This window comes from Oncorhynchus tshawytscha, linkage group LG20 (assembly GCF_018296145.1).
Source record: "Oncorhynchus tshawytscha isolate Ot180627B linkage group LG20, Otsh_v2.0, whole genome shotgun sequence".
Taxonomy (NCBI): domain Eukaryota; kingdom Metazoa; phylum Chordata; class Actinopteri; order Salmoniformes; family Salmonidae; genus Oncorhynchus; species Oncorhynchus tshawytscha.
The window spans coordinates 17,531,031-17,556,718 of record NC_056448.1 but is presented as its reverse complement, the minus strand read 5'-3'; the positions used below and the strand labels follow the sequence as shown (position 1 = coordinate 17,556,718).

Sequence of the window (25,688 nt, the reverse complement as noted above, 5' to 3'; positions counted from 1 at the left end):
ATAATAATAAGGCAGAACAGTTGAAACTGGAGCAGCAGCACGGTCAGGTGGACTGGGGACAGCAAGGAGTCATCATGTCAGGTAGTCCTGGGGCATGGTCCTAGGGCTCAGGTACTCCGAGAGAGAGAAAGAAAGAGAGAAGGAGAGAATTAGAGAACGCACACTTAGATTCACACAGGACACCGAATAGGACAGGAGAAGTACTCCAGATATAACAAACTGACCCTATCCCCCCGACACATAAACTACTGCAGCATAAATACTGGAGGCTGAGACAGGAGGGGTCAGGAGACACGGTGACAGAGCTCTCTGTTTAGGCTGCCTTACAGCGCCATGGCAACCACAGAAGCTGCTCTCTCTCTCTTTCCCCCCTGCAGTGTTCTGTTCAATTCTGTTCTCACTTTGCAGAGGTGTGTGGAGTGATTCACTCCTGTAGACACAGCACCACACAGCACCAGCCGCTGTCTTTGTGTTTTAAATGACTGTGTTTGTCTGCTTGACTCTCTCCTAGACAGCCTTCACTCTCTCCCACTGACTAAACTAATCCTGTGACTGACTGTCTGATCCAGTCACTGACTCATGTCGGCTGTCTCAGTCTGCGTGAATCCATCTCTTCATCTCTCCACTCCCCGTCTCTCCGCAGACTGTATTCCCCTCTTTTCCCCCTAGCTTGCTCAGTTGCTCCACACTTGTTCTTTTTTCATCATCCTCAGACACAACAACCCTTCTCCTCCTCTCCCCCACGGGGCTTGTTCTTTCCCGGCTTTCCCCCTCATCGTTTTCTCTTTTCCCTGACACCAAAGCACCTCAGTTTTGCCAAAACAACCCTCATCGCCTTCTCCCCCTCCTCACTCCCCTTTTCCATCCCTTTCATTTCAGAGAGTTCGGGTTTATGAGCTCTAATTTGCATCCCATCATATCTGAAGTAGTGGGGATGCAGTGCCCTCCAGGGTTACGGTACCTCCACAGCGTTGTGGTAATGCATTATTCTCTGTGTGATGGGGTGGGGTTGGGCAAGCCCCCCTCCTCCCCCGAGGGGCTGTCAGGAGATGACAGCGTTTTGCTTCCTGCTTCTTTTTGCTGTTCAACCTTGTCATCCTCATCTTCCTGTTTCTCTTCTCCGCCCCAAACCAACAAGTCTTCTGTCTTGTTAACGCCGGTTGTTGGCTGTTGTTTGCTCTATTAGAAGTCAGAAGTCCAAGTCGGAGATGTCACTTCAGTAGAACACACACACACACACACACATACACACACACACATACACACACACACACACACACACACACACACACACACACACACACACACACACACACACACACACACACACACACACACACACACACACACACACATACACACACACATACACACACACACACACACACACACACACACACACACACACACACACACACACACACACACACACACACACACACACACACACACACACACACACACACACACACACACACACACACACACATTGCTGTTTGAGATACAAGAGATGTGCTAAATGAACTATTTCACACAGAAAAAAAGACAAGACTAGTTATGGATATGTGGGTAACAGGCCAGCAGCAGCTTGAGGAGCTGACCGTGTTTAGTGTTCAGAGCTGGTCTGTGTGTGTGTGTGTGTTTTCCACTGAACAGATCATAATTCCCCCGCCCCCCCTCATCTCTGTTATGTACAATAGGCTACATGCATTAGAATGTCCTCCACATAGTCACTTCTATGATCTCTATCTGGAGCCACCCACTCCAACCACCTCTTGCAAATGTTACATTTTATCCCTGGCAAAAGAATACACTTTTTTTCCTCTCCTTTTGAAGATCAGCAGACATGATAACCTTAGTTGGTGAACTGCAAATGCTACGGCAGCATCACATTTCTCGTCGCTGGCTGGTGTGGCTCTCTTATAGGGCTCAGTGCGGTGACTATCTCTGTAGGGATGTGCTGCATGAATGTGAATGAGTCAGAAGGTCTCTGAGGTCTGGACACACAGGATGAATATCCATGACAATGGACAATAACGGATCATATCATATCTAAAACACATAGGCCAATTCACTTAAAAATGCTACTAAGGTGAAAACACAGCAGGTGCCACCCCCCCAAAAAAATCCAAATGCAACGTACATCCCGGTATCAACACGCATTCCATAGCAGCTGAAAGGAGTCACGGACTTGTTTCAGGCTCAAAGATTTAATCGGGGCCACAACAAATCTGGACTCATCATGAGGGGCCTCAGTGGCTGGCGAGTCTGCGTACCCACATCCATACACGCAGTCAAACCCTGACTGAGATCTTAAAATAATTGTTTCTTTTTAAATTGGAAATCGGTCCTATGGCCATGCCTGTTGCCCATCCCTGAACCCACTGTTCCTAGGCCGTCATTGAAAATTTGTTCTTAACTGACTTGCCTAGTTAAATAAAGGTAAAATAAATTGTAAAAATTTGCTTGTTAACCAATCCTGTTTAATAACTAGGAGTCAGATTGAGCTAGAAATAATTCCGATGTTCACAGAAGTCCCTCATTTCAGTACAACAGTTTTTTCCCCCTTTGACTTTTGTCAATTTAAAATTCACGTCACTCTATAATCAATATTGTTCATTAGGTATCATTTCAATGGCCATTACTGCAACATCTCAGCACATACATCATTTAACAGATGAAGAACACTATTAGGAAAATACTCCTCAACATAGAACCTTCTCATTACTGAACTATGTCCATGGGACCAGGGAGGCGCTCTCCCAAAACATCTATCCACAAACAAGCCGTGGTGGTGGGTATAGGTTGGCGATACTGTACAATGTAACTTTAAACTCTAATAAACATTGTTAGCATTTCTACTCGTGTTTTATCTTTTGTTTAAAAAACAGTGGGACATGTTTAGCGATAGGAATGTGCTTGAAAAGGTTAGCAGTTGTGTAAAAATACTTTAAAGTACTACTTAAATCATTTTTGGGGGTATCTGTACTTTACTTTACTATTTATATTTTTGACTACTTTTATACTTTTACTTCACTACATTCCTAAAGAAATTTTACTTTTGATACTTAAGTATATTTAAAACCAATTACTTTAAAACTTTTACTCAAGTAGGATTTTACTTGGTGACTTTACATTTACGTAAGTATGACAATTGGGTACTTTTTCCGCCACTCAATGTTAGCAACATAAACAATTATTACACTTGAAGGGCTAGAAAGCAATGCAGTGTAATGTCCAAACTGATGGGAACTCACAAGTGCGCATCGTCACAGATCTCCACACTGTTTCTGACATTGTGGCGTTTCCTTTCTCTCTCTTCCAGTTTCTGTGTCTGAAGAACATCCGGACATTCCTCAAGGTGTGCCACGACAAGTTTGGCCTGCGGAACAGTGAACTCTTTGACCCGTTCGACCTGTTTGATGTCAGGGACTTCGGCAAGGTGAGTGATATTGATTTTGGATGGGAGGTCATTGCGGTTTGGGCCCTCATGACAAGACCGTGTGTGTGGCTATTGAAGTGTTGAGTGTTCTGCCCTGCCCAATGTCTTACTCGGAGATAGGATATTTTTTCCCCAATGTGATATATCAGGGTAAAACTGTTGCTCCTGCTTCTCAGAAAATATAATATGCCTGGTTATGGAGAGCCAGTATTGTTGGAATGATAAGCTCAGCACAGATTTGATTAGAATATGGGATGTTTTGGGTGAAATGTAATAGTAATGTTTTTACAGCTCACAGTCAGATCTGACTGCTGTTGCAGCAGGGTATTGTGCATTTCAGTTTTCAGAGCATACGGTGTCACTTCAGGGTCAGCACTTTGTGCATGTGTCAGTGAGTGTGGTTGGGTGAATATGTACATCTTTGTTTTATGCCAGTGTGTGAGAGGGTACATGTTTTTTTCTGGAAGCTGTGTGCGTGTGCGTGTGCGTGTGCGCCTGTGTGTGTGTGTGTGTGTGTGTGTGTGTGGCTCAGCAGCAGGAGGCTGACTCATTTCCAGGTATTACTGTGAGGGGTGGGGGTTAGGGACAGGATATAAGCACTGGGGTATTACAGTATCCCTTCTGCTCTGTCTGGGTGTGGGCCTCAGCTTGCAGTTAAACCCTCCTGTTCTCTTCACTTGCCCTGGGTGCCCTGGAGGTGTCCGTGTTAGATCCAGGGAACATGTAACTGGATCTCTCTCTTTACAGCTAATCCTGTTTACTGTGAACCATGGGGGATGGTTGAGGTCTCACCAGGCTAGTGGGTTACTAAAGCATTGCACATATACAGAGTGATGTCATAGGAAACTGTATATATCTAGTGCCAGTGTACAGTATGCTGTGATGCTAGGATTAGTTTGTACTATTTTTTTCCACTGTTGTCTCTAGGTGGAATGAGTCAGATCAGGGGTGTTTGTTGATGGTGTAAATGGCCTTCCGGAGCTGAAGTTTGAGGTGTGGATAAATGTCTGATTGGGAACAGGATTTAATTAGTTATAGGACATACTTTAATCTTCACTGTGAGTGTCATCAGATCCTCTGGCCATGCCCTCCAGGCTCAGTTGACATGGACTGTTTTGGCATTTAACCCCATGAAAATTCCTATCTGACAGATGTATGAACATGGAGGCCGGAAGAGTTTGACATTTTGTAGATGTCTGGGAGTCAATGAGCTCACAGTAAATTATATTAAAATTGGGCCCCAGTCAGAATCAATCCCACACACCCTCCACATGTCAATTTGGAAATTGCGTTTTTCATGGTCTCAGAGGTGGCAGGCTTGTCTTCGCATTGATTTTCCATTAAGGGAAAGCATCACATTATAATATATTGATGTGAACATATCCCCTGTAATGTGGCTTACATTTAAATGTGTGGGTGCGCGTGCGTGTGTTCCCTATTAAGCAAAGATAAAGGAGGGTATTTGTCTTCTTGTAGAAAGGCTGGTTAGACAGCCTCTTGAACTTTTTTCTTCCTACTCCTTTGTTAACTTTTTTTATACTTACGACATGGATTTTCTTCTTGAAAGTGTTTTATGATATTTAACACAGGGTATGGGTGAGAGGGGTTGGGGATCAGGGGGCTTGAATCAGCTTCTTCTTCTCCTCATCCTCTCATACTGTATGTTTGCACTGGCTCGCTGCCAGGGGCAACAGAGTTCACCTTTCCACCCTTCCAATCCATCTCTCTCTCTCTAATGATGGCCTATCCCGGGTCATATGATTGGGAGACAGAGGGAGATGGGGCTAACAGTCCCACAGTGCTGCAGGCATAGCAATTGCACCCTCAGAACCTCCTCCCACCCCCCTCTCAGTGATCTTGTTCTGGGTCGTTGAAACAGCCTCAAACCTTCTCCATTGCCCCTCTCTCCTCCACACACTCTCCCACACTACCCTCCTCCTGCACCCCAACTCCCTTCTCCTTTTCTCACCACCATCACCGATTACCACCCGGGATAGAAGCTCTTGTTCCACACAGATGAACAGAACCCCCCCCCCTTCATTAGATATTCATTATGACATCATTAGCGATGAAAACAGCTTATTACAGTAGACCCGGGGGAACGCTTGGGTCTAAACGTTCCCTCCACTACCTCCCAACAGCCTTGATTTTCTACCTTTTAATTAGCTTCCCAGAGAAACATGGCTGTCATTTAAATGAACATGGCAATCAGTTTGTTTGGCTGTTGAGATGGTGGGCATAATTAGGCTGCACCTGTTAACCGTTTATCAGTATTGGGGGATTTCCGGTCTGTCTGTGACTTGTGGCCGATGATGAGAGATGGAAGTTCTGACATCCTGCACTGTCATCTTCATTAGGCCAAGCATTGTTCTTTAAAATGCAGACAGCGAAAACAGTTTATATTATTTCTACACAAAACTGACTTTGAATTGTAACTGATTCATGGACAAGCTAAGCTTTCAGACTGTAATTCATTGAATTGATATTGTGGCATCAAGGTAAATGGCGTTTTGCAATGGCTGTGTGCATTTGTGTGCAACATTGGCTGACAGCCTGTGCAATGAGAAGAAGCCCAGAGATGAAGTAACAATCATTTTACTAAAGTAACGTGAAGGACAAGGGAACAATTTACAGTCAAACTCAGTTGCACATGACTGCACTCTCTTTCAGCTGCATCCCGCTCTACATCAAAATTGCCATTGTTTTGAGCAATGGCGATTTTAGCATGTCAATCTCGGTGGGGCAAAACACTTATAAATGTGGGATGCATGCCAGCAAAGCCACTACACAACACAACACTAAATAATACATTAATTACACTATAACGGTGACAAATGGTGCCCATAAAGCTGTCCCAACAGCAGAGTCCTAACAGCAGTCCCAACACTTTACCACTGCTACACCTGGCTATCAGCGGAGCCTTGTCTGGCAGCGAAACTGTTAATTCAGCCTCATTTACCGCCTTTAAAAAAACAAAGCTGATATGGCTGACTTGCTTAAAGAAATGTGGTTTCTACTGACAATTGAGATGTACAAACTATGGCATAAAGGGATGACAAGAGGCAATCCATAATTTTAATTAAGCCATTAATGAGCGAGCTAGGACTGATGTAACTTTAGTCAATATAAATATTTGTTTAGAACTTTTGAAATGTATAGCGACAGAATTCAGAACATGGGCCGTTCTTACAGTGTTCTCCCTGTACACCAAGTCAGAACCGTAGGATAAATAAAGGCGGCATATAAGCAGGCAATGAAAGCTCTTACAACATTCAATGATTACATTTCTCTGAAACAGGTTATAGGCTACATGTGCACCACCAAGTCAGAACAGTAGGCAAAATGAAGAGGGGTAAATATACCAAATTATTAGGGTGAGGCACATGGGCTACTAACAGCTTACTATACAACATACACTTAGTATTACTTTCTTAGCTGCAGTATACATATCTCCCTGGCATATTACATCATTTTGCAGCAGCGTACAATACATTTTTGGACTCACCTTGTTGTGCTGTGCTCACTTGAACAGGAAGGTGACATGGCAGTCCTTTGTGGGCAAATTTTGTCATCAAAGTCTGGCATTCTATGGATTTATGGTGCTTTCAAGACAACTGGGAACTCATTTTCGAATCATGGAAAAAAACAAGGTCGAATCATGATGGCGTCATTGAGTCGGCAGGTAGCCTAATGGTCAGAGCGTTGACCCAGTAACCAAAAGGTTGCTGTATCGAATCCTGTGCTGACAAGGTAAAAATCTGTCGTTCTGCCCCTGAACAAGGCAGTTAACCCACTGTTCCCCGGTAGGCCATGATTGTAAATAATAATTTGTTCTTAACTGACTTGCCTAGTTAAATAAAGGTTAAAAAAAATGTAAAACCTAAGGGGCTAGAATTTTCGTGGTCTAACCTTAACTGTGATGTAATGTCCTAATGAGTGACAGAACACTGAGCCAATCACGGCGCAATGCTCCATATTTTCTGCTTGCTTGCCCCACCACCACAGAAAGCATTGAGCTAGGCTGAAACACTAGCATTTTGGAGCTGCCTTACTCAAGAAATCAAAAAAGAGACATTGTTTGTATGCAGCTTTATTAACTCAATTCTATATATTTTTTTTTACATTGGTTGCAAACCATATAAGTGACACATATGAATGCCAAAATAATATGCAAAATGGCAAGCCCCCCCCCCAAAAAAATATATATAATAATTGTGGGGCTCAAAACAGACCTGAATGATGGGTCGCCACTGGTTTTAAGTAACAATCAAGAGACTTTGTTTGGAAGTAGGCAACATTCAGACATCCAAGGACTGTCTCTCAAGAGAAAGGCTGTGTAAATGTGTCCTTTGGTTGTCATGTCAGCAGTGAGGAGAGAGAATGCTGTCAGGTAGGACAGGATGACATTGGCTAAATGATTGCCTCGGTGAAGAATGAGGAAGGGGGTGGAGGGGAAATTATGGAGAGATAGGAAGTAGAGGGTGGGGGGGAGACTCTGCAACCATCAGACACCTGTCTTTCCCAATTAATTTGAGAAAACTGCACTCTTTCAGCTTCCATTTCTCTCTCTCTTCCCTCACATTTATCTCTTTGCCTTTTACCCTCTCTCCCCCTCTTTCTCTCATCATTCTCCAGTCTCACCCTCCCTCTTTTTTCTCTTAGTATGTTTAGGGCTCGGGGATATGACCAAAATAACATATGACAGTATATATATATATATTTTTACGGTATTTGATGTTTCTGAATAATAAAAGTTCTAGATATACTTTATGGGTAGTGCATGACCCTACACTCTTAGAAACAAATACTATCTAGAACCTAAACGGGTTCTACCTGGAACCTTAAAAGGGTGCTCCTATGGGGACAGCTAAATAACTTCCTAAGAGGGTAGGATGGCAAGTAGTTTTAATTAGCTTTCTCCATTCTGATTGCTTTATACTGTTCAATCAAACATCAACCCACAATTAATAGGAGGACAAAACTGACAGTGTAGTCCTATGTAGAGCATGGCATAGGAATCAACATCCTCTTTAGTAGGCTCTGAGGGACAGTTTGACATTTTCTGGGGTGGGGGGCGCTGGTCCAAAATGGGGAAGGATTGTCTAGCTTAATTATTTGTTTTAAGGAGGGTTGTGTGTCTTTTTATTGGGCACAGGGGTGGGTAGTGCATTTTTTTCCCTGATTTGTATTCAATATTGCCCAATTTGCTTGAATGCTCCTCCTCTATCAAGGTGTTTTCTGTACTTCCCTTATGCACTACACTTTTCCACGCACTAACTATACCACAAGTCAATATAGTCTACCAGTTTAACTGTATATCCTGCCCTCTATCCATAGTGACAATAGTGGTAGTAGGATCGTTTGTCCAGATCTGCAATAAGTTAACTAGCAATCACACCACACACATAAATCCACAAGATAGAGGAATAGCTGACAGGCAGCTGAGAGACCAGGTGCATCAAAGAACAGGTGAAGACAGGCAGTTCAAAAATCTCCCCTATTGATCTTGTTTAGGGACAATAAAATGATCCTACCTAGACTAGCCTACAACACCACAATCCAATGAATAATTGCCTTATTATTTTCAAGTGAGTACCATTGAGTAAAATTCTACTCTTTAAACTGCAGTGTAAATGTAATTTGAATAATGGTGCAAAAGCCCTGTTATTTGATTGTTTCATTCCACTCATTTCATTTGGATCAGTTGTATGTCTACTCTCGACAGATTATACATTATAGAAAGGAACAGTATTTTTACTTCTGATACAAGTGTACTGTCTGTTGCAGATCATTATTCTCCCAAGTCATCCTATATAGTCGTAGCCACACAGGCTTATGCTCCCAGCCCAGTTATTCAGGAAAGCTTTAACACGTATTCTGCCTCCTTTCCGATCCCTTGACCTAGAACCTAACTTTTAAAATATAATACCTTTTTATTTGTGGCATAAACAACTGGCATAAACAACTAGTCACAATGCCTATTCCCCCTCAGGAGACTGAAAAGATTTGGCATGGGTCCTCAGTTCCTCAAAAAGTTCTACAGCTGCACCATCGAGAGCATACTGACTGGTTGCATCACCGCCTGGTATGGCAACTGCTCAGCCTCCGACCGCAAGGCACTACAGAGGATAGTGTGTACGGCCCAGTACATCACTGGGGCCAAGCTTCCTGCCATCCAGGAGCTCTATACCAGGCGGTGTCAGAGGAAGATTGCCAAAGACTCCATCCACCCTAGTCATAGACTGTTCTCTGTGCTACCGCATGGCAAGCGGTACTGGAGTGCCCAGTCTAGGTCCAAAAGGCTTCTTAAGAGCCTCTTACCCCCAAGCCATAAGAGTCCTGAACAGCTAATCAAATGTCTACCCAGAATATTTGCATTGTCCCCCTTCCCCTTTTTTTTACCCAGCTACTGCTCTCTGTTTATTATCCATGCACAGTCACTTTACCTCTATCTACATGTACGTATGACCTCAATTACCTCGATTAACCTGTGTCCCCACACATTGACTCTGTACCAGTACCCCCTGTATATAGTCTCGCTAACATTATTTTATTTGTTGGTCCTAAATTCTATATATATGTCTTTTTTATCTTCTTCTTCTTTATTTAATAAAAAAAAATAATGTTTTACAACAGGTTATTTTGGTAAATACTTTCTTAATCAAATCAAATCAAATCAAATTTATTTATATAGCCCTTCGTACATCAGCTGATATCTCAAAGTGCTGTACAGAAACCCAGCCTAAAACCCCAAACAGCAAGCAATGCAGGTGTAGAAGCACGGTGGCTAGGAAAAACTCCCTAGAAAGGCCAAAACCTAGGAAGAAACCTAGAGAGGAACCAGGCTATGTGGGGTGGCCAGTCCTCCTCTTCTTAACACTTATTTTTCTTAAAAGTGCATTGTTGGTTAAGGGCTTTATAAGTAAGCATTTCACGGAGCATGTGACAAATGCAATTTATTTGATTTGATTTTGACTTGAAAGGGTTTCACTTCGCTTAGTTATTTGTTCAATTCCAGCATTCACTTCCACTTCCATTTGAGTGAATTTCTTAATTTCCTGCACTAATTTATCAATTAGTAGTCTTATTTAGAACATTGCATAGGGATCAAAATCCTCTTATAGCCTCTAATGCTGGTACTCGACAAATGGTTTCAATTTGCGTAGTTAATTGTTCAATTCCAGCATTCACTTCCACTATTTTAATCAATTTGTTAATTTCCTGCACTAATTTGTTATCAAGACATTTCATTTGTCTTAGTATGCCTCTATTTCGTTCCCCAAAACACTTTTCCTTGACAGAATAATAATGATCCTGTTTCACTGTGCATTTTCTGCTTCAATTGCAGTTAATTCTTTCACCACTAGGTAGTCAGACGATCTCAGGGGTGCTCTGTTTGGCGAGCTTTCCCTGCAGAAGTTGTTGACTTGTTGTGCTAGCAAGCAGCCACTCAGCTGTTAGCAGTTTCTTACTGTCAATAAAAACAGAGGATTGCTATACCTTTTTCAACTCATTACTGAATTATTTAATGTAAAAATGAATATGGTATATCGTTTTTTATGGTTCACTGCCCAGCCCTAAGTGTGTTGTGATAAGACTTAGCCACGAGCTGTAGCCATTGTGTAGCCTCTGAGACAGTGTCGGTGTGATGTGATTACCATTCTGAGGCAGTGCAGTGGCTGATTGCTCTCCCTGCTTCTCTGGAGCCTCTGAAGCCTCTGCACACTGACCTCTGCTCCCCTTGTTTCCTTACCGCTTCCTGCACCATGGTGCTGAAAATAATCCTGTTTCTCAGCATCACCACCCTGAACAGTGAGACTGAGCCGTCTGCTGAGCTGTGTGTGGAGCATGCCTGCAGTCTGCTGAGGTAGATTCCAACCTCGCCCTCGGCTCTTTCCCTGCTCTGCCTTTCACTGACCAACCACATGCCTCTGGTCCTGTCCCAAGGCTGCACACATCTATTCAGGAGATTATGGGAGGCCAGAAGTGAGGGAATGTAGCTATAAAGGGAAAACTGACGTCTAAGTCGTTTTTCCATTTCTTTTTACAGAAGCTGCAGCCTGCATTTAAAAAGATGCTTCACTTTATTTGCTTGCAATTTACGGTATTGCATATCCTGTTTGCCTGAATAAGCAGGTCAGGTTAGAAGGACTCAGGCTGGGGAGAGTAACACACAGAGTGTCAGGCTGGGGAGAGTAACACACAGAGGCATGGGGGTCAATCGGGGTCACATATTGGGTCAACCTCTCCATCCCTCTTCATGTCCAGACACCTCTCCTCAGACAGTTTAACACCCCTGTCCTCTTCTCAGCTGACTCCTCTGTGTTCCTGTCCTTGTTCCCTCTTAGTGTCCCCGTGTGTCTTCTGTCCCTGTCCTCTCGTCCGTCTCCCGTCTATCAGGAGACAGAACACCCACTGCATGTTTTTACATAAAGCTGCCAAGATCTATTATTCATTCCTGAAGGCACACTCCTGATGATAATTTTCCTGCTATGAATTATAGATGGCAAGTTCCCTCCCCCTTTAGGAACCCCCCCTTCCCCCCAGGACCCCACCTCCCTCTCATCCCATGGCCTCATTAGTCATCGTCTCGTTACCGCCATTCCTCGGAAACAGGTGGTGGCCGGGCGATGGCTGTTGTCTGGGACTGTGTTGGTACTGCTCAGGGCCAGTGATGCTATCTTGGAATTGATTCAGAATGTGGTCAGTTCAGTATGTGTTTCTATTGTCACTCTGCTGGCTGTTCAGAACACAAAGGAAATATGGTATGTGAAAAATTTCTGACATTTACCTTTGTCAATGTCCCTGACAAATGGACGCATAGTGAAGCTGGCTTCTGGCAAGCAGATGTCCAGATATCTTTATCTGAAATGAATTCAGTCTCGTGGATTTCATCCAGCTGTCAACTGAGACCACCTGTGCCATGATTCCAATGTGTCTGTCTGTATTTACACATGCAGTGAACCTATCGTAGCCTATATCAACCCACTTTAGAACTGTGTTTCTCAGAAACTCAGAAAACGGTAGCAGTAATATCTTTAAATCAGCAGAGACTCACTTTCCTTATAATCAGCTCTCTGTTTTTCAACACGGTTCTCATTCTGACAGCATTCAACAGCCACAGCCATTTCATTCGGGCCCAGAGCAGATAAACCCCTGATGTGCTGTATGAAATTGTTTTATAGTTCTCAAAGAATCGTACAGTCAAATTCCTATTGTGGAAATAATTGCCTTCCTTTTGTTTTGTCACTGTGAATGTTTACTCTGAATTTAGTAACAGACACAATGGAAATGGTCCCTGGCCCCGGCTCCACCCGGCTCTTTGAGGATTCTCAGCACACCATTCTGCAGTGCTGTCTGCCCAGAGGCGGCAGAGGTGTACCAGACTCTGTCTCTGGGCTGTGATTTGTTGGCCGACCTGGCGGACAGCAGAAGCTGTATCCTTCCTTCCCTGCCTGTGGTTGTGTGTGGCTGTGGTTGTGGAGCGCAGTGGGAGTAAAGAAGGGGCGTCGGGGAGGATGGGCCCCCACAGGGAGAAGCGTTTGTGAATTCCACGCTGGCAGCGTGTGCTCTCATTATTTCCCTTCCCTCGCTCCGTCCCTCTCTTAACGGCCCCACAGGCACCGCTATGATGGACAGGTACACTCCCAGGAATCAACCACATGAAAAAGGGAAAAAGCATCAAATAGGGTACCTGTCCTCTTTCATTTTTCATCACGGAGGGATTCTTTTTCATATGCTCTTGAATGGAGTGATAAACTCCACCAGCATCAAAGCTTAAAGGAAAATTCCACCCAAAATCTTTTGGTATTTGTTTCGTTAATCCATTGTCGACATAGTCCCAAAAGGTTTTTCTTGTCAGCAATCACGCTTTCAAGATGTCACTTTCAAAATACAGAAATCATCCCTGTATGATGCATTTCGCATCATATGATGCATGAAACAAATACAGAAATATTGTTTTTGGGTGGAGTTTTCCTTTAACTAACAAGCTAGCACAAGGTGTCACTAACTAGCAAGCTAACTAGCTAGTTAGCACACTGCTGTACTAGCGGGAGGCGAGGGCAACCTGTAGACAGTGTCCTTCACCCCCGCCTGTCGGCAATGTTAATGACGGTGACGGCAAGGTGTTCGGCAGACGGGAGTGAAGGACACTGTCTACAGGATAATACTTTTATTTCCCTTTTGAAGATGTCATGCTCGAGGTGGGGGCGTTCAGCAGGAACCAATGGGATGCTCGAGGTGGGGGCGTTCAGCAGGAACCAATGGGATGCTCGAGGTGGGGGCGTTCAGCAGGAACCAATGGGATGCTCGAGGTGGGGGCGTTCAGCAGGAACCAATGGGATGCTCGAGGGGGGCGTTCCTGCAGATGCACACTATTGGTCATAATGGACAAGAACTGCTGTTACTTTATTAATTGCATGATTACTACACTGGTATAAGTGCATTTGGAAAGAATTTGTAGACAGAAAGTAAACCATCGAGGCAGCTTAGGCTCATTACAAAATAGTATTACAGATGATGGATCATGGTTAATCCACTTTCCTCAACCGTCTGTCGCAAGAGTCAACTAAGGACAAGTGTCACACTAGGTGAAAATCCTTTACTTTCTTTACGATTGCGCACCCATTGGCTCTATGCCCTCTCAGGGTTGTTATTGAAAGCATTATCGGCCAGTAAGCAGAGAACGCTGCTGGAGTCTAGAGCAGTGATTGGTCAAGTCAGGTGAATGGGACAAGGTGACTGTAACGCTGGCAATGCTGATGTGAGGGGCAGAGTGGAGCACACATGGCTTTGTGACCAAAGCCTTACAGCTGTAATCCCTAAATCCCCAAAACCGCAATCACACACAAAGAAACAACTACAGCTGTTCACATCAGGTCAAGATGTTGGCCTAGTATTGTATGGGAAAATCACTGGAAATGCTATTTTTAATCAGAAATTGTTATGGTTGTGTTTTCCAAAAATATTGCATCTGATTTGAAAGGAAAGTAATCATTTTTGTTGACCACTCACTCTTTAACCTTTTTATATGGTTATACTCGTTAATGATCATTAGAGCTTCAAGGAAGGAGACAGTCAGACAGTCAGAAACAGTGTTTCAGAGCAGCCCACAGTCATAAAAATACAAAGACAGGGACTAGTAGATCTAATGTCATGAAGATTGAGACTGTTGAATCTAATGCTGTCTGATATCTGCAATCAAAGAGCTGTAAAATGTTAATTAAAATGCATGTATTATCGAGAGCAGTATCCTAATACATGCTGGGATGGGATACCAAGGACCAGCAGCACTATAGCATAATACATGCTGGGATGGAATACCAAGGACCAGCAGCACTATAGCCTAATACATGCTGGGATGGAATACCAAGGGCCAGCAGCACTATAGCCTAATACATGCTGGGATGGAATACCAAGGACCAGCAGCACTAAAGCCTAATACATGCTGGGATGGGATACCAAGGACCAGCAGCACTATAGCCTGCATGCTGGGATGGAATACCAAGGACCAGCAGCACTATAGCCTAATACATGCTGGGATGGGATACCAAGGACCAGCAGCACTATAGCCTAATGCATGCTGGGATGGGATACCAAGGGCCAGCAGCACTATAGCCTAATACATGCTGGGATGGGATACCAAGGACCAGCAGCACTATAGCCTAATGCATGCTGGGATGGGATACCAAGGGCCAGCAGCACTATAGCCTGCATGCTGGGATGGGATACCAAGGACCAGCAGCACTATAGCCTAATACATGCTGGAATGGAATACCAAGGACCAGCAGCACTATAGCCTAATACATGCTGGGATGGGATACCAAGGACCAGCAGCACTATAGCCTAATACATGCTGGGATGGAATACCAAGGACCAGCAGCACTATATATAGCCTAATACATGCTGGGATGGGATACCAAGGACCAGCAGCACTATAGCCTAATACATGCTGGGATGGGATACCAAGGACCAGCAGCACTATAGCCTAATACATGCTGGGATGGGTTACCAAGGGCCAGCAGCACTATAGCCTAATACATGTTGGGATGGGATACCAAGGACCAGCAGCACTATAGCCTAATACATGCTGGGATGGAATACAAAGGACCAGAAGCACTATAGCCTAATACATGCTGGGATGGGATACCAAGGACCAGCAGCACTATAGCCTAATACATGCTGGGATGGGATACAAAGGACCAGCAGCACTATAGCCTAATACATGCTGGGATTTGATTCCAAGGACCAGCAGCACTATAGCCTGCATGCTGGGATGGGATACCAAGGGCCAGCAGCACTATAGCCTAATACATGCTGGGATGGGTTACCAAGGGCCAGCAGCACTATAGCCTAATACATGCTGGGATGGGATACCAAGGACCAGCAGCACTATAGCCTAATACATGCAAGGCTAATCTGAAAACAAGACTCCCTAAATTTTATCAGCATATCGATTGCGCAACCAGGGGTGGAAAGACCCTGGATCATTGTTACTCTAACTTCCGCGACGCATATCAGGCCCTGCCCCGCCCCCTTCGGAAAAGCTGACCACGACTCCATTTTGTTGATCCCTGCCTACAGACAGAAACTAAAACAAGAAGCTCCCACGCTGAGGTCTGTCCAACGCTGGTCCGACCAAGCTGACTCCACACTCCAAGACTGCTTCCATCACGTGGACTGGGAGATGTTTCGTATTGCGTCAGACAACAACATTGACGAATACGCTGATACGGTGTGCGAGTTCATTAGAACGTGCGTTGAAGATGTCGTTCCCATAGCAACGATTAAAACATTCCCTAACCAGAAACCGTGGATTGATGGCAGCATTCGTGTGAAACTGAAGGCACGAACCACTGCTTTTAATCAGGGCAAGGTGTCTGGTAACATGACTGAATACAAACAGTGCAGCTATTCCTCCGCAAGGCTATCAAACAAGCTAAGCGCCAGTACAGAGACAAAGTAGAATCTCAATTCAACGGCTCAGACACAAGAGGTATGTGGCAGGGTCTACAGTCAATCACGGACTACAGGAAGAAACCCAGCCCAGTCACGGACCAGGATGTCTTGCTCCCAGGCAGACTAAATAACTTTTTGCCCGCTTTGAGGACAATACAGTGCCACTGACACGGCCTGCAACGGAAACATGCGGTCTCTCCTTCACTGCAGCCGAAGTGAGTAAGACATTTAAACGTGTTAACCCTCGCAAGGCTGCAGGCCCAGACGGCATCCCCAGCCGCGCCCTCAGAGCATGCGCAGACCAGCTGGCCGGTGTGTTTACGGACATATTCAATCAATCCCTATACCAGTCTGCTGTTCCCACATGCTTCAAGAGGGCCACCATTGTTCCTGTTCCCAAGAAAGCTAAGGTAACTGAGCTAAACGACTACCGCCCGTAGCACTCACATCCGTCATCATGAAGTGCTTTGAGAGACTAGTCAAGGACCATATCACCTCCACCCTACCTGACACCCTTGACCCACTCCAATTTGCTTACCGCCCAAATAGGTCCACAGACGATGCAATCTCAACCACACTGCACACTGCCCTAACCCATCTGGACAAGAGGAATACCTATGTGAGAATGCTGTTCATCGACTACAGCTCGGCATTCAACACCATAGTACCCTCCAAGCTCGTCATCAAGCTCGAGACCCTGGGTCTCGACCCCGCCCTGTGCAACTGGGTACTGGACTTCCTGACGGGCCGCCCCCAGGTGGTGAGGGTAGGCAACAACATCTCCTCCCCGCTGATCCTCAACACTGGGGCCCCACAAGGGTGCGTTCTGAGCCCTCTCCTGTACTCCCTGTTCACCCACGACTGCGTGGCCATGCACGCTCCAACTCAATCATCAAGTTTGCGGACGACACAACAGTGGTAGGCTTGATCACCAACAACGACGAGACGGCCTACAGGGAGGAGGTGAGGGCCCTCGGAGTGTGGTGTCAGGAAAATAACCTCACACTCAACGTCAACAAAACTAAGGAGATGATTGTGGACTTCAGGAAACAGCAGAGGGAACACCCCCCCATCCACATCGATGGAACAGTAGTGGAGAGGGTAGCAAGTTTTAAGTTCCTCGGCATACACATCACAGACAAACTGAATTGGTCCACTCACACAGACAGCATCGTGAGGAAGGCGCAGCAGCGCCTCTTCAACCTCAGGAGGCTGAAGAAATTTGGCTTGTCACCAAAAGCACTCACAAACATCTACAGATGCACAATCGAGAGCATCCTGGCGGGCTGTATCACCGCCTGGTATGGCAACTGCACCGCCCTCAACCGTAAGGCTCTCCAGAGGGTAGTGAGGTCTGCACAACGCATCACCGGGGGCAAACTACCTGCCCTCCAGGACACCTACACCACCCGATGCTACAGGAAGGTCATAAAGATCATCAAGGACATCAACCACCCGAGCCACTGCCTGTTCACCCCGCTGCCATCCAGAAGGCGAGGTCAGTACAGGTGCATCAAAGCTGGGACCGAGAGACTGAAAAACAGCTTCTATCTCAAGGCCATCAGACTGTTAAACAGCCACCACTAACATTGAGTGGCTACTGCCAACACACTGTCAATGACACTGACTCTACTCCAGCCACTTTAATCATGGGAATTGATGGGAAATGATGTAAATATATCACTAGCCACTTTAAACAATGCTACCTTATATAATGTTACTTACCCTACATTGTTCATCTCATATGCATACGTTGATACTGTACTCTATATCATCGACTGCATCCTTATGTAATACATGTATCACTTGCCACTTTAACTATGCCACTTGGTTTACATACTTATCTCATATGTATATACTGTACTCGATATCATCTACTGTATCTTGCCTATGCTGCTCTGTACCATCACTCATTCATATATCCTTATGTACATATTCTTTATCCCCTTACACTGTGTATGACAGTAGTTTTTTTTTTTGAATTGTTAGTTAGATTACTTGCTCGTTATTACTGCATTGTCGGAACTAGAAGCACAAGCATTTCGCTACACTCGCATTAACATCTGCTAACCATGTGTATGTGACAAATAAAATTTGATTTGATTTGATTTGATGCTGGGATGGAATACAAAGGACCAGCAGCACTATAGCCTAATACATGCTGGGATGGAATACAAAGGACCAGAAGCACTATAGCCTAATACATGCTGGGATGGGATACCAAGGACCAGCAGCACTATAGCCTAATACATGATGGGATGGGTTACCAAGGGCCAGCAGCACTAGGCTAAAGGTAGCGTGGACTACTCCACCACTCTGTCCTATTTCTCATTGGGGATTCCATTTAATCCACCACTCCTCCTCCTCTCTCTTCCTCCTCCTCCCTGCTATCCTCCTCCTCCTCCACCTTTCCCTGTAAGATTAGCAGTGTGTGGTGTGAATGCTCAATATGCTTTCCAACTGCTTCGCTCTGTCATACTCCTCCTTCCTCCCTCTCTCTCCTCTGTCTCTAATAAACTCTCTCTTGTCGACTATTTCCCTCTTTCTATATTTGTTTCCCATCGTAGTCTTTCTGTCACAGTTATTGTATTTGGCCCAGGCTATATTTGTTTCCCATCGTAGTCTTTCTGTCACAGTTATTGTATTTGGCCCAGGCTATATTTGTTTCCCATCGTAGTCTTTCTGTCACAGTTATTGTATTTGGCCCAGGCTATATTTGTTTCCCATCGTAGTCTTTCTGTCACAGTTATTGTATTTGGCCCAGGCTATATTTGTTTCCCATCGTAGTCTTTCTGTCACAGTTATTGTATTTGGCCCAGGCTATATTTTGCGTTTGCTGTTGAAGGTCCAATGTAGCCGTTTTTATTTAAATATAACATAATGATTGTTTTAAATGAAAATGGTCAAAAAGAAACAAAAATAGATTCTTAGCAAAGAGCAATTTCTTAAGCAAGAATTTTGCTAGGACTGTCTGGGAGTGGTCTGAGTGAAGAGGGGAAAACCAGCTGTTATTGGCAGAGAGGTTTGGAACTCTTTCTTATTGTACTAACTAATTCAGAGCCGTTTGATGTCACCAGGTAGGCCAAAACTCTGTCTCACCAAAATAGGCTGGAATGTCTTACACTAAAAGGTTATTATTAATATTCTCACTATTTTACAGTATTATTCCATCCTCGTAATGTGGAAATATATATAATACACAGAAAAACTATGTTTTTGACTGCACTGGGCGGTGTTCTACACAGCCTGAGGTAATTGGACACGCCTGATAAAGTGTGTGTAAAAGGCTAGTGTTCTCTTTATGTGTAGTGTTGAATAGCCTGCCAGGTGTTGCTGGAGCCCTCATGCAGTGTGCTAAACTGTTGCCCTCCTCCGCCTCCTCACCTCTCCTCATTTCTCACCCTGCAGGTGTCCTCTAGCAGGTAGTAATAATGCCCAGCCCTGTACTGTCTGGACTAACATAAACTGTCCAGAAGGGGAGCACTGCCTGGGCCATATCTGGGTACAAAAATAAACCTCAGGGAAGTTTGCCTTGAACCCCATAAAGATCTTGGGCATTAACCTGAGTTTAAATGTATTTGGCTAAGGTCTATGTTAACTTCCGACTTCAACTGTATTTGATAGATCAGTCTGACTGAGCGGTGGTTGGCAGCAGCAGGCTTGTAAGCAGTCATTCAAACATAATTTCCTGCGTTTGCCAGCAGCTCTTCGCAATGCTTGAAGCACAGCGCTGTTTATGACTTCAAGCCTATCAACTCCCAAGATTAGGCTGGCAATACTATAGTGCCTATAAGAAAATCCAATAGTCAAAGGTATGTGAAATACAAATGGTATAGAGAGAAGTAGTCCTATAATTCCTATAATAACTACAACCTAAAACTTCTTAACTGGGAATATTGAAGACTCATGTTAAAAGGAACCACCAGCTTTCATATGTTCTGAGCAAGGAACTTAAACTTCAGCTTTTTTACATGGCACATATTGCACTTTTACTTTCTTTGTTTTTGCATTATATGAACCAAATTGAACACGTTTCATTATTTTTTTGAGACTAAATTGATTTCATTTATGTATTATATTAAGTTTTTTTTTTAAGTGTTCATTCAGTATTGTTGTAATTGTCATTATTACAAATACATCTAAAAACAATCGGCCGATTAATTGGTATCGTCTTTTTTTTGGTCCTCCAATAATCGGTATTGGTATCGGCAAAAAATCATACTCGGTCGACCTCCAGTTGAAAGATTTTATAGGTACACTGGGACTGTCACTCTCACTCACAGCAATCAATAACCTCTCACCTCTCCCATCTGATAACAGAGTGTGCGTGTCTACGTGCATGTGTGTGTTTTTAGTAAGGGTTTATGGGAGAAGAATATTGCTCATTGTTCAAGTTGTTTTTGGTTTCAGTTTTCCTCCCAGAAAAAGAAACATTATTACAAAGTTGCAGACGGTGGAGATTTTAAGCTATGCACCTAGTGATGCCAAACTATGCACAACCAACTACCCGGAATGGAAGCAAAACAAGTCTACCCTCTCCAGCTCCCCACACCTACACAAACTTAACAGAGAGAGTGTTTTCTGAATATTATCCACACAGTGGTCACTGTGTGCTGCTGGCTGCTGGCTGGCACTCGCAGGCCTCATGGTACTTCATGTTTCCAGCCGGAGCCGAACAGCTAGTCTTTGTGTGGCCGCAACATTTGCTTCATTGTCAGAGCAGATGCATGTAGTTAGTGACATTTTTTTATTGTCTTCGTTGAAGAAAAGCTGCATGTTCCATAGGAGACGGTCGTCAACACAAACATACAGAGTCCCATAGTATTGTTTCTGTCATAAAAAGAAAGACCAATTCTCACTCAGAACAAGCCTAAAGCACAGAAACACATATAGAATGCCTTGAAAGTCCCCAAACAAACACAGAAATGCATTCAGACAAAGACATGGTGTATTACGGCCCTAAGCGCTGGTGGGCAACACTTATAAAGGAACACAGCCCTGGAGAGTCCCCCAAGTGAAGCCTTCGCCTTGCTGCACTCTCAGCTCCGCTAGCACCAGCTGGCAGCCTGACTCCTGTGTTTCTGCTTAGCTCTTCCAATACCGCTCTAGTTTTACTCATTTCAAAAGGGGTTTCTCAGTTTCTGTTCTGTAGTGGAGGAACTATGGGACCTCTGTGGGATGCTTTAACAGCTTCTAAACAGCTCTCCTTTTTTTAGCCTGCCGTGGGTTGATTTCCCAGAAAGGGAAAATCATTGAAAGACTGGATCTCACACGGCTGCTTCCAAGGGTGCCTGGACTGCACAGGTCGCTACTCGCTACACTACAGCAGGCGTGACTCGCTATGCCTCTCATACATGCAAGCAGACACACACACACACACACACACACACACACACACACACACACACACACACACACACACACACACACACACACACACACACACACACACACACACACACACATAGCGACTTACAAACAACCAGTGACTTACAAACAACCACCTGTGGTGTATTTGTGACATCACTGCCTCATACGTCACTGCTCAACATTAACATTACACCTCATCTAGGGCGGCAGGTAGCCTAGTGGTCGGAGTGTTGGGCCAGTAAGAGAAATGGTTTGAATGGTTTGAATACCCTGAGCCGACAAGGTGAAAAACCTGTTGAAGTGCTTTTGAGCAAGGCACTTAACCCCAATTACTCCAGGGTCACCCTGTAAAAAACTGTGTCTGACCCTGTAAAACAATACATTGCACTGTATATATCTTGTGTATGTGAAATAATAATAATGGATCTCCCTTTCTGGAGAACAAAAAAACAACCTTTCTCTCAGCAGGTCATAAGGGGATTATTCTGCCCTTGTAAAATGAACCTCTTCCTAGTCTGGCTTTTCACTAAAGCTCAGTATACAGTGTCTTCACAACCCTGGACTTTTTCCACATTTTGTTGTGTTACAGCCTGAATTTAAAATGGATTAAATTGAGATTGTTTTGTCACCGGCCTCCACACAATACTCCATAATGTCAAAGTGAAATTGTTTTTCAATAGTTTTTTTAAGTGATAAACTGAAAATATCTTCAGCAGTAAAACATGTCTTAACAAGTCACATAATATGTTGAATGGACTCTGTGTGCAATAATTGTGTAATAGTGTTTTTGAATGACTACGTCATCTCTATACGCAACACATACAATTATCTGTAAGGTCCCTCAGTCGAGCAGTTCATTTCAAACACAGATTCAACCACAAAGACCAGGGAGGTTTTCTAGTGCCTCACAAATGCCTTTGCAATAAGGCACTAAATGTGGCAAAGCATTTTTTTGTTTCTGAATAAAAAGTGTTATGTTTGGGGTAAATCCAATACAACACATTACTGAGTACCACTCTATATATTTTCAAGCATAGTGGTGGCTGCATAATGTTATGGGTATTATTATAATCGTTAAGGACTGGGGAGTTTTTTTAGGATAAAAAAAAGATGGAATGGAGCTAAGCACCGGCAAAATCCTAGATGAAATCCTGGTTCAATCGGCTTTTCACCAGACATTGGGAGATTCATTTACTTTTCAACAGGACAAAACCTAAAACACACACAAAAAAAACTACACGGGAGTTGCCTACCAAGAAGTCAGTGAATGTTCCTTAGTGGCTGAGTTTTGACTTAAATCTGCTTGAACATCTATGGCAAGACTTGAAATTGGTTGTCTAGCAATTATCAACAACCAATTTGACAGAGCTTGAAGAATTTTGAAAATAATAATGGGCAAATATTGTACAATCCAGGTGTGCAAAGCTTTTAGAGACGTACCAAGAAAGACTCACAGCTGTAATTGCTGCCAAATGTGATTCTAACAAATATTAACTCAGGGGTGTGAATACTTATATCTGTATTTCATTTCAATAAATTAACCAAAAAAAAGGGTAAGAAGAAAAATCGATCTAATTAATTTTGAATTCAGGCAGTGACACAACAAAATGTGGAAAAAGTCAAGGGGTTTTATACTTTCTGAAAGCACTGTATCAGGTGAACATTACACAATTATTATCTTCGACAAACTCTTTCTGTTGAACTGTCCTCAGCATTTTTTACTTTTATACACAACTTTCTCAGTCAAAGACTCAGTCCTTTTGCTTTTATCACTTCTTTGCCTGATCTTGTTCTCACAGCGACGGATGTGACCTGGCAGTTCACAGAGGTAGACATCTGAGTCTGCCTGGGAAGGGTAGGTCTGTCCTCCTTAGCTAGATGCAACTGTTGGCTGTCTTCACAGTTGTTCTTTGTAGCAGGGATAGGCACCAAATGATGTCGGTTTCTCCCGAGTGTGCCTTGTGGCCCTCTGACAAGGTAATAGCGGGGATTGCGATGTGCAGATGTCTCTGTGCTGTTGCGTCAGTGATCCACACATTGTCTCCCGGTGACAGTCTGGAAAGGTAGCATTTTGAGTCCATCCACCGTCTGAGGGCTCATTCTGCTTTCCCATTGCTCTGGGGAAATCAAAGGCTACTCATCACATGATCAAAGCCATAGTTCTTTGCAAGACTAGTATTTCTCTCCTTGAAAACTGCGGCCCGTTATCTGTGACTAATATCTCAGCTATGCCGTGGAGGGCAAACATTGATTTCAAATGTACAATGACATGCGGACCTTGACGGGATGAGCTCTCTAAAAGTAGTAAGTGGCGCTCAATATGAATAGGTCTGCACCAAGTTTCTGCCAAGGTCAATCTGGTAGTTTGGTTGGCATGATTGGCTCTCTCACATTTATTCTCTCCTTGACACACACTCTGCAGTTCAATACTAACTCGCTTCACTGACTGCTAAGCCCTGGCCACCATACTGATTGTCTAGCATGTTCCCTGCATTTGACTACTCCCTGGTGTCCCTCATGTATTTTCCCATTGTGGATGTCCCACACCATTTCTCATTGCAGATGGTATTACTAACCTAGTGCACCTTTACAGAGGACCCTCATGCACAGTCAACAGAGCTGCCTCAGTCCAGTAGTGCGTCAGTGTCCTGTCCAGTCTGCAGGGGTCCGGCCATCCCTCTATGCAGTGTCTCATCACTTCTGAGCAGACGCTCTCGGTGCCGAGCTGCTCCCTGAGCTCCCTCAGATAGTGATCACTTGCCGGTAAGTTCTCAATGAATATGTTGACGTAGATGTTTGTATCTTCCATCAGTTCCCCATCAGCTCTTCCCCCGCTGCTCAGCACAGGTGTGCATGAGAGCCTATTGGCTGTGGTTAGGCTCTTTCCTGGGACATGAGTGATAAAGTAAGAATACCTCATGAGCCACATTCTGAATCTCTGGATTCTCGGTGGAAGTGTATCCTCCCAGTGAGTTTACAAGTGGCTTATTGTCAGTTTCAAACTCGAAGTGTCGTCCTATGATGAAGTCACTGAAGGCCCAAGTCAGGGCTAACCCCTCTTTTTCCACTGGTCTGAACCGTTGTTATGTCACTGTCAATGATCTGGACTCGTGCACCACTGGTGACCACACATCAGTCTGCAGATGAGTGCTCTTGTTTCAAACTGTGGAAAGCTTTCAGCTACTCACATCCCCAGTATCACACTTTTTTTTTTAAAGAGACAGCAAGTCTCTTAGTGCTTTTCAGAGTTGTGGACTCGAGTCACATGACTTGGACTTGAGTTTGACTCAGGTCACAAATTGAATAACTTGAGACTCAACTTGATAGACAATTAAAATAACTTGACACTTGACTTGGAGTTGGAGCCTCAAGACTCGGGACTCGACTTTGACTTAAGACTGATGACTTGAAATGATCTGGCCAGGTTTTGTAATATTTTGTCACTCATTTTGTGGCACAGAGTCTACATTTATTACCCTACACACAGCCAGAGAAAAAAAAGCTGCAACAGATTGGCTAGTGAAACACACACTTGGCACTCTGATTGGACCAGCAAAACTGTCAATCAACACAGGATGGGTGAGCTAGCGAACAGATTGCTGATTTGCTGTACAGCTATATGATCGGGTGCAGCGCAAACATCAAATTGTAGGGAGAGAGCAATGCCATAATAAATAAATATGCAGCTCCGAAAATTGTTTGGTGATCAATAATATTAACTGTTAACTTTGCAAGCTCACCAGCAATGGAGCAACAACTATTAGCATAGGCCTACTGGTTTTTTGGCATGTAACAATTGCTTGAAATTGATCATTTACTTATAAAGCTTGCATTTGGAATTTGTTGTTAAAATGAATTATTACTGTGGTGAAGAGAGTGCTATTTTTCTGTTGTTGAAATGTTTGCTGTTGCTTTT

General features: G+C 44.0%; 1 protein-coding gene across 5 annotated transcripts in view; it reads left to right on the top strand.

Annotated features, from left to right (window-relative positions):
* The window catches only part of LOC112219368 (guanine nucleotide exchange factor VAV2), a 1,336,992-nt gene that overhangs the window by 58,314 nt on the left and 1,252,990 nt on the right, over positions 1 to 25,688 (top strand). For all 5 annotated transcript variants that reach the window (XM_042302259.1, XM_042302257.1, XM_042302260.1 and 2 more), the window contains exon 2: positions 3,326 to 3,442. In XM_042302259.1, the coding sequence (XP_042158193.1) occupies positions 3,326 to 3,442 (117 nt within the window). The remainder of the gene's footprint in view (positions 1 to 3,325; positions 3,443 to 25,688) is intronic.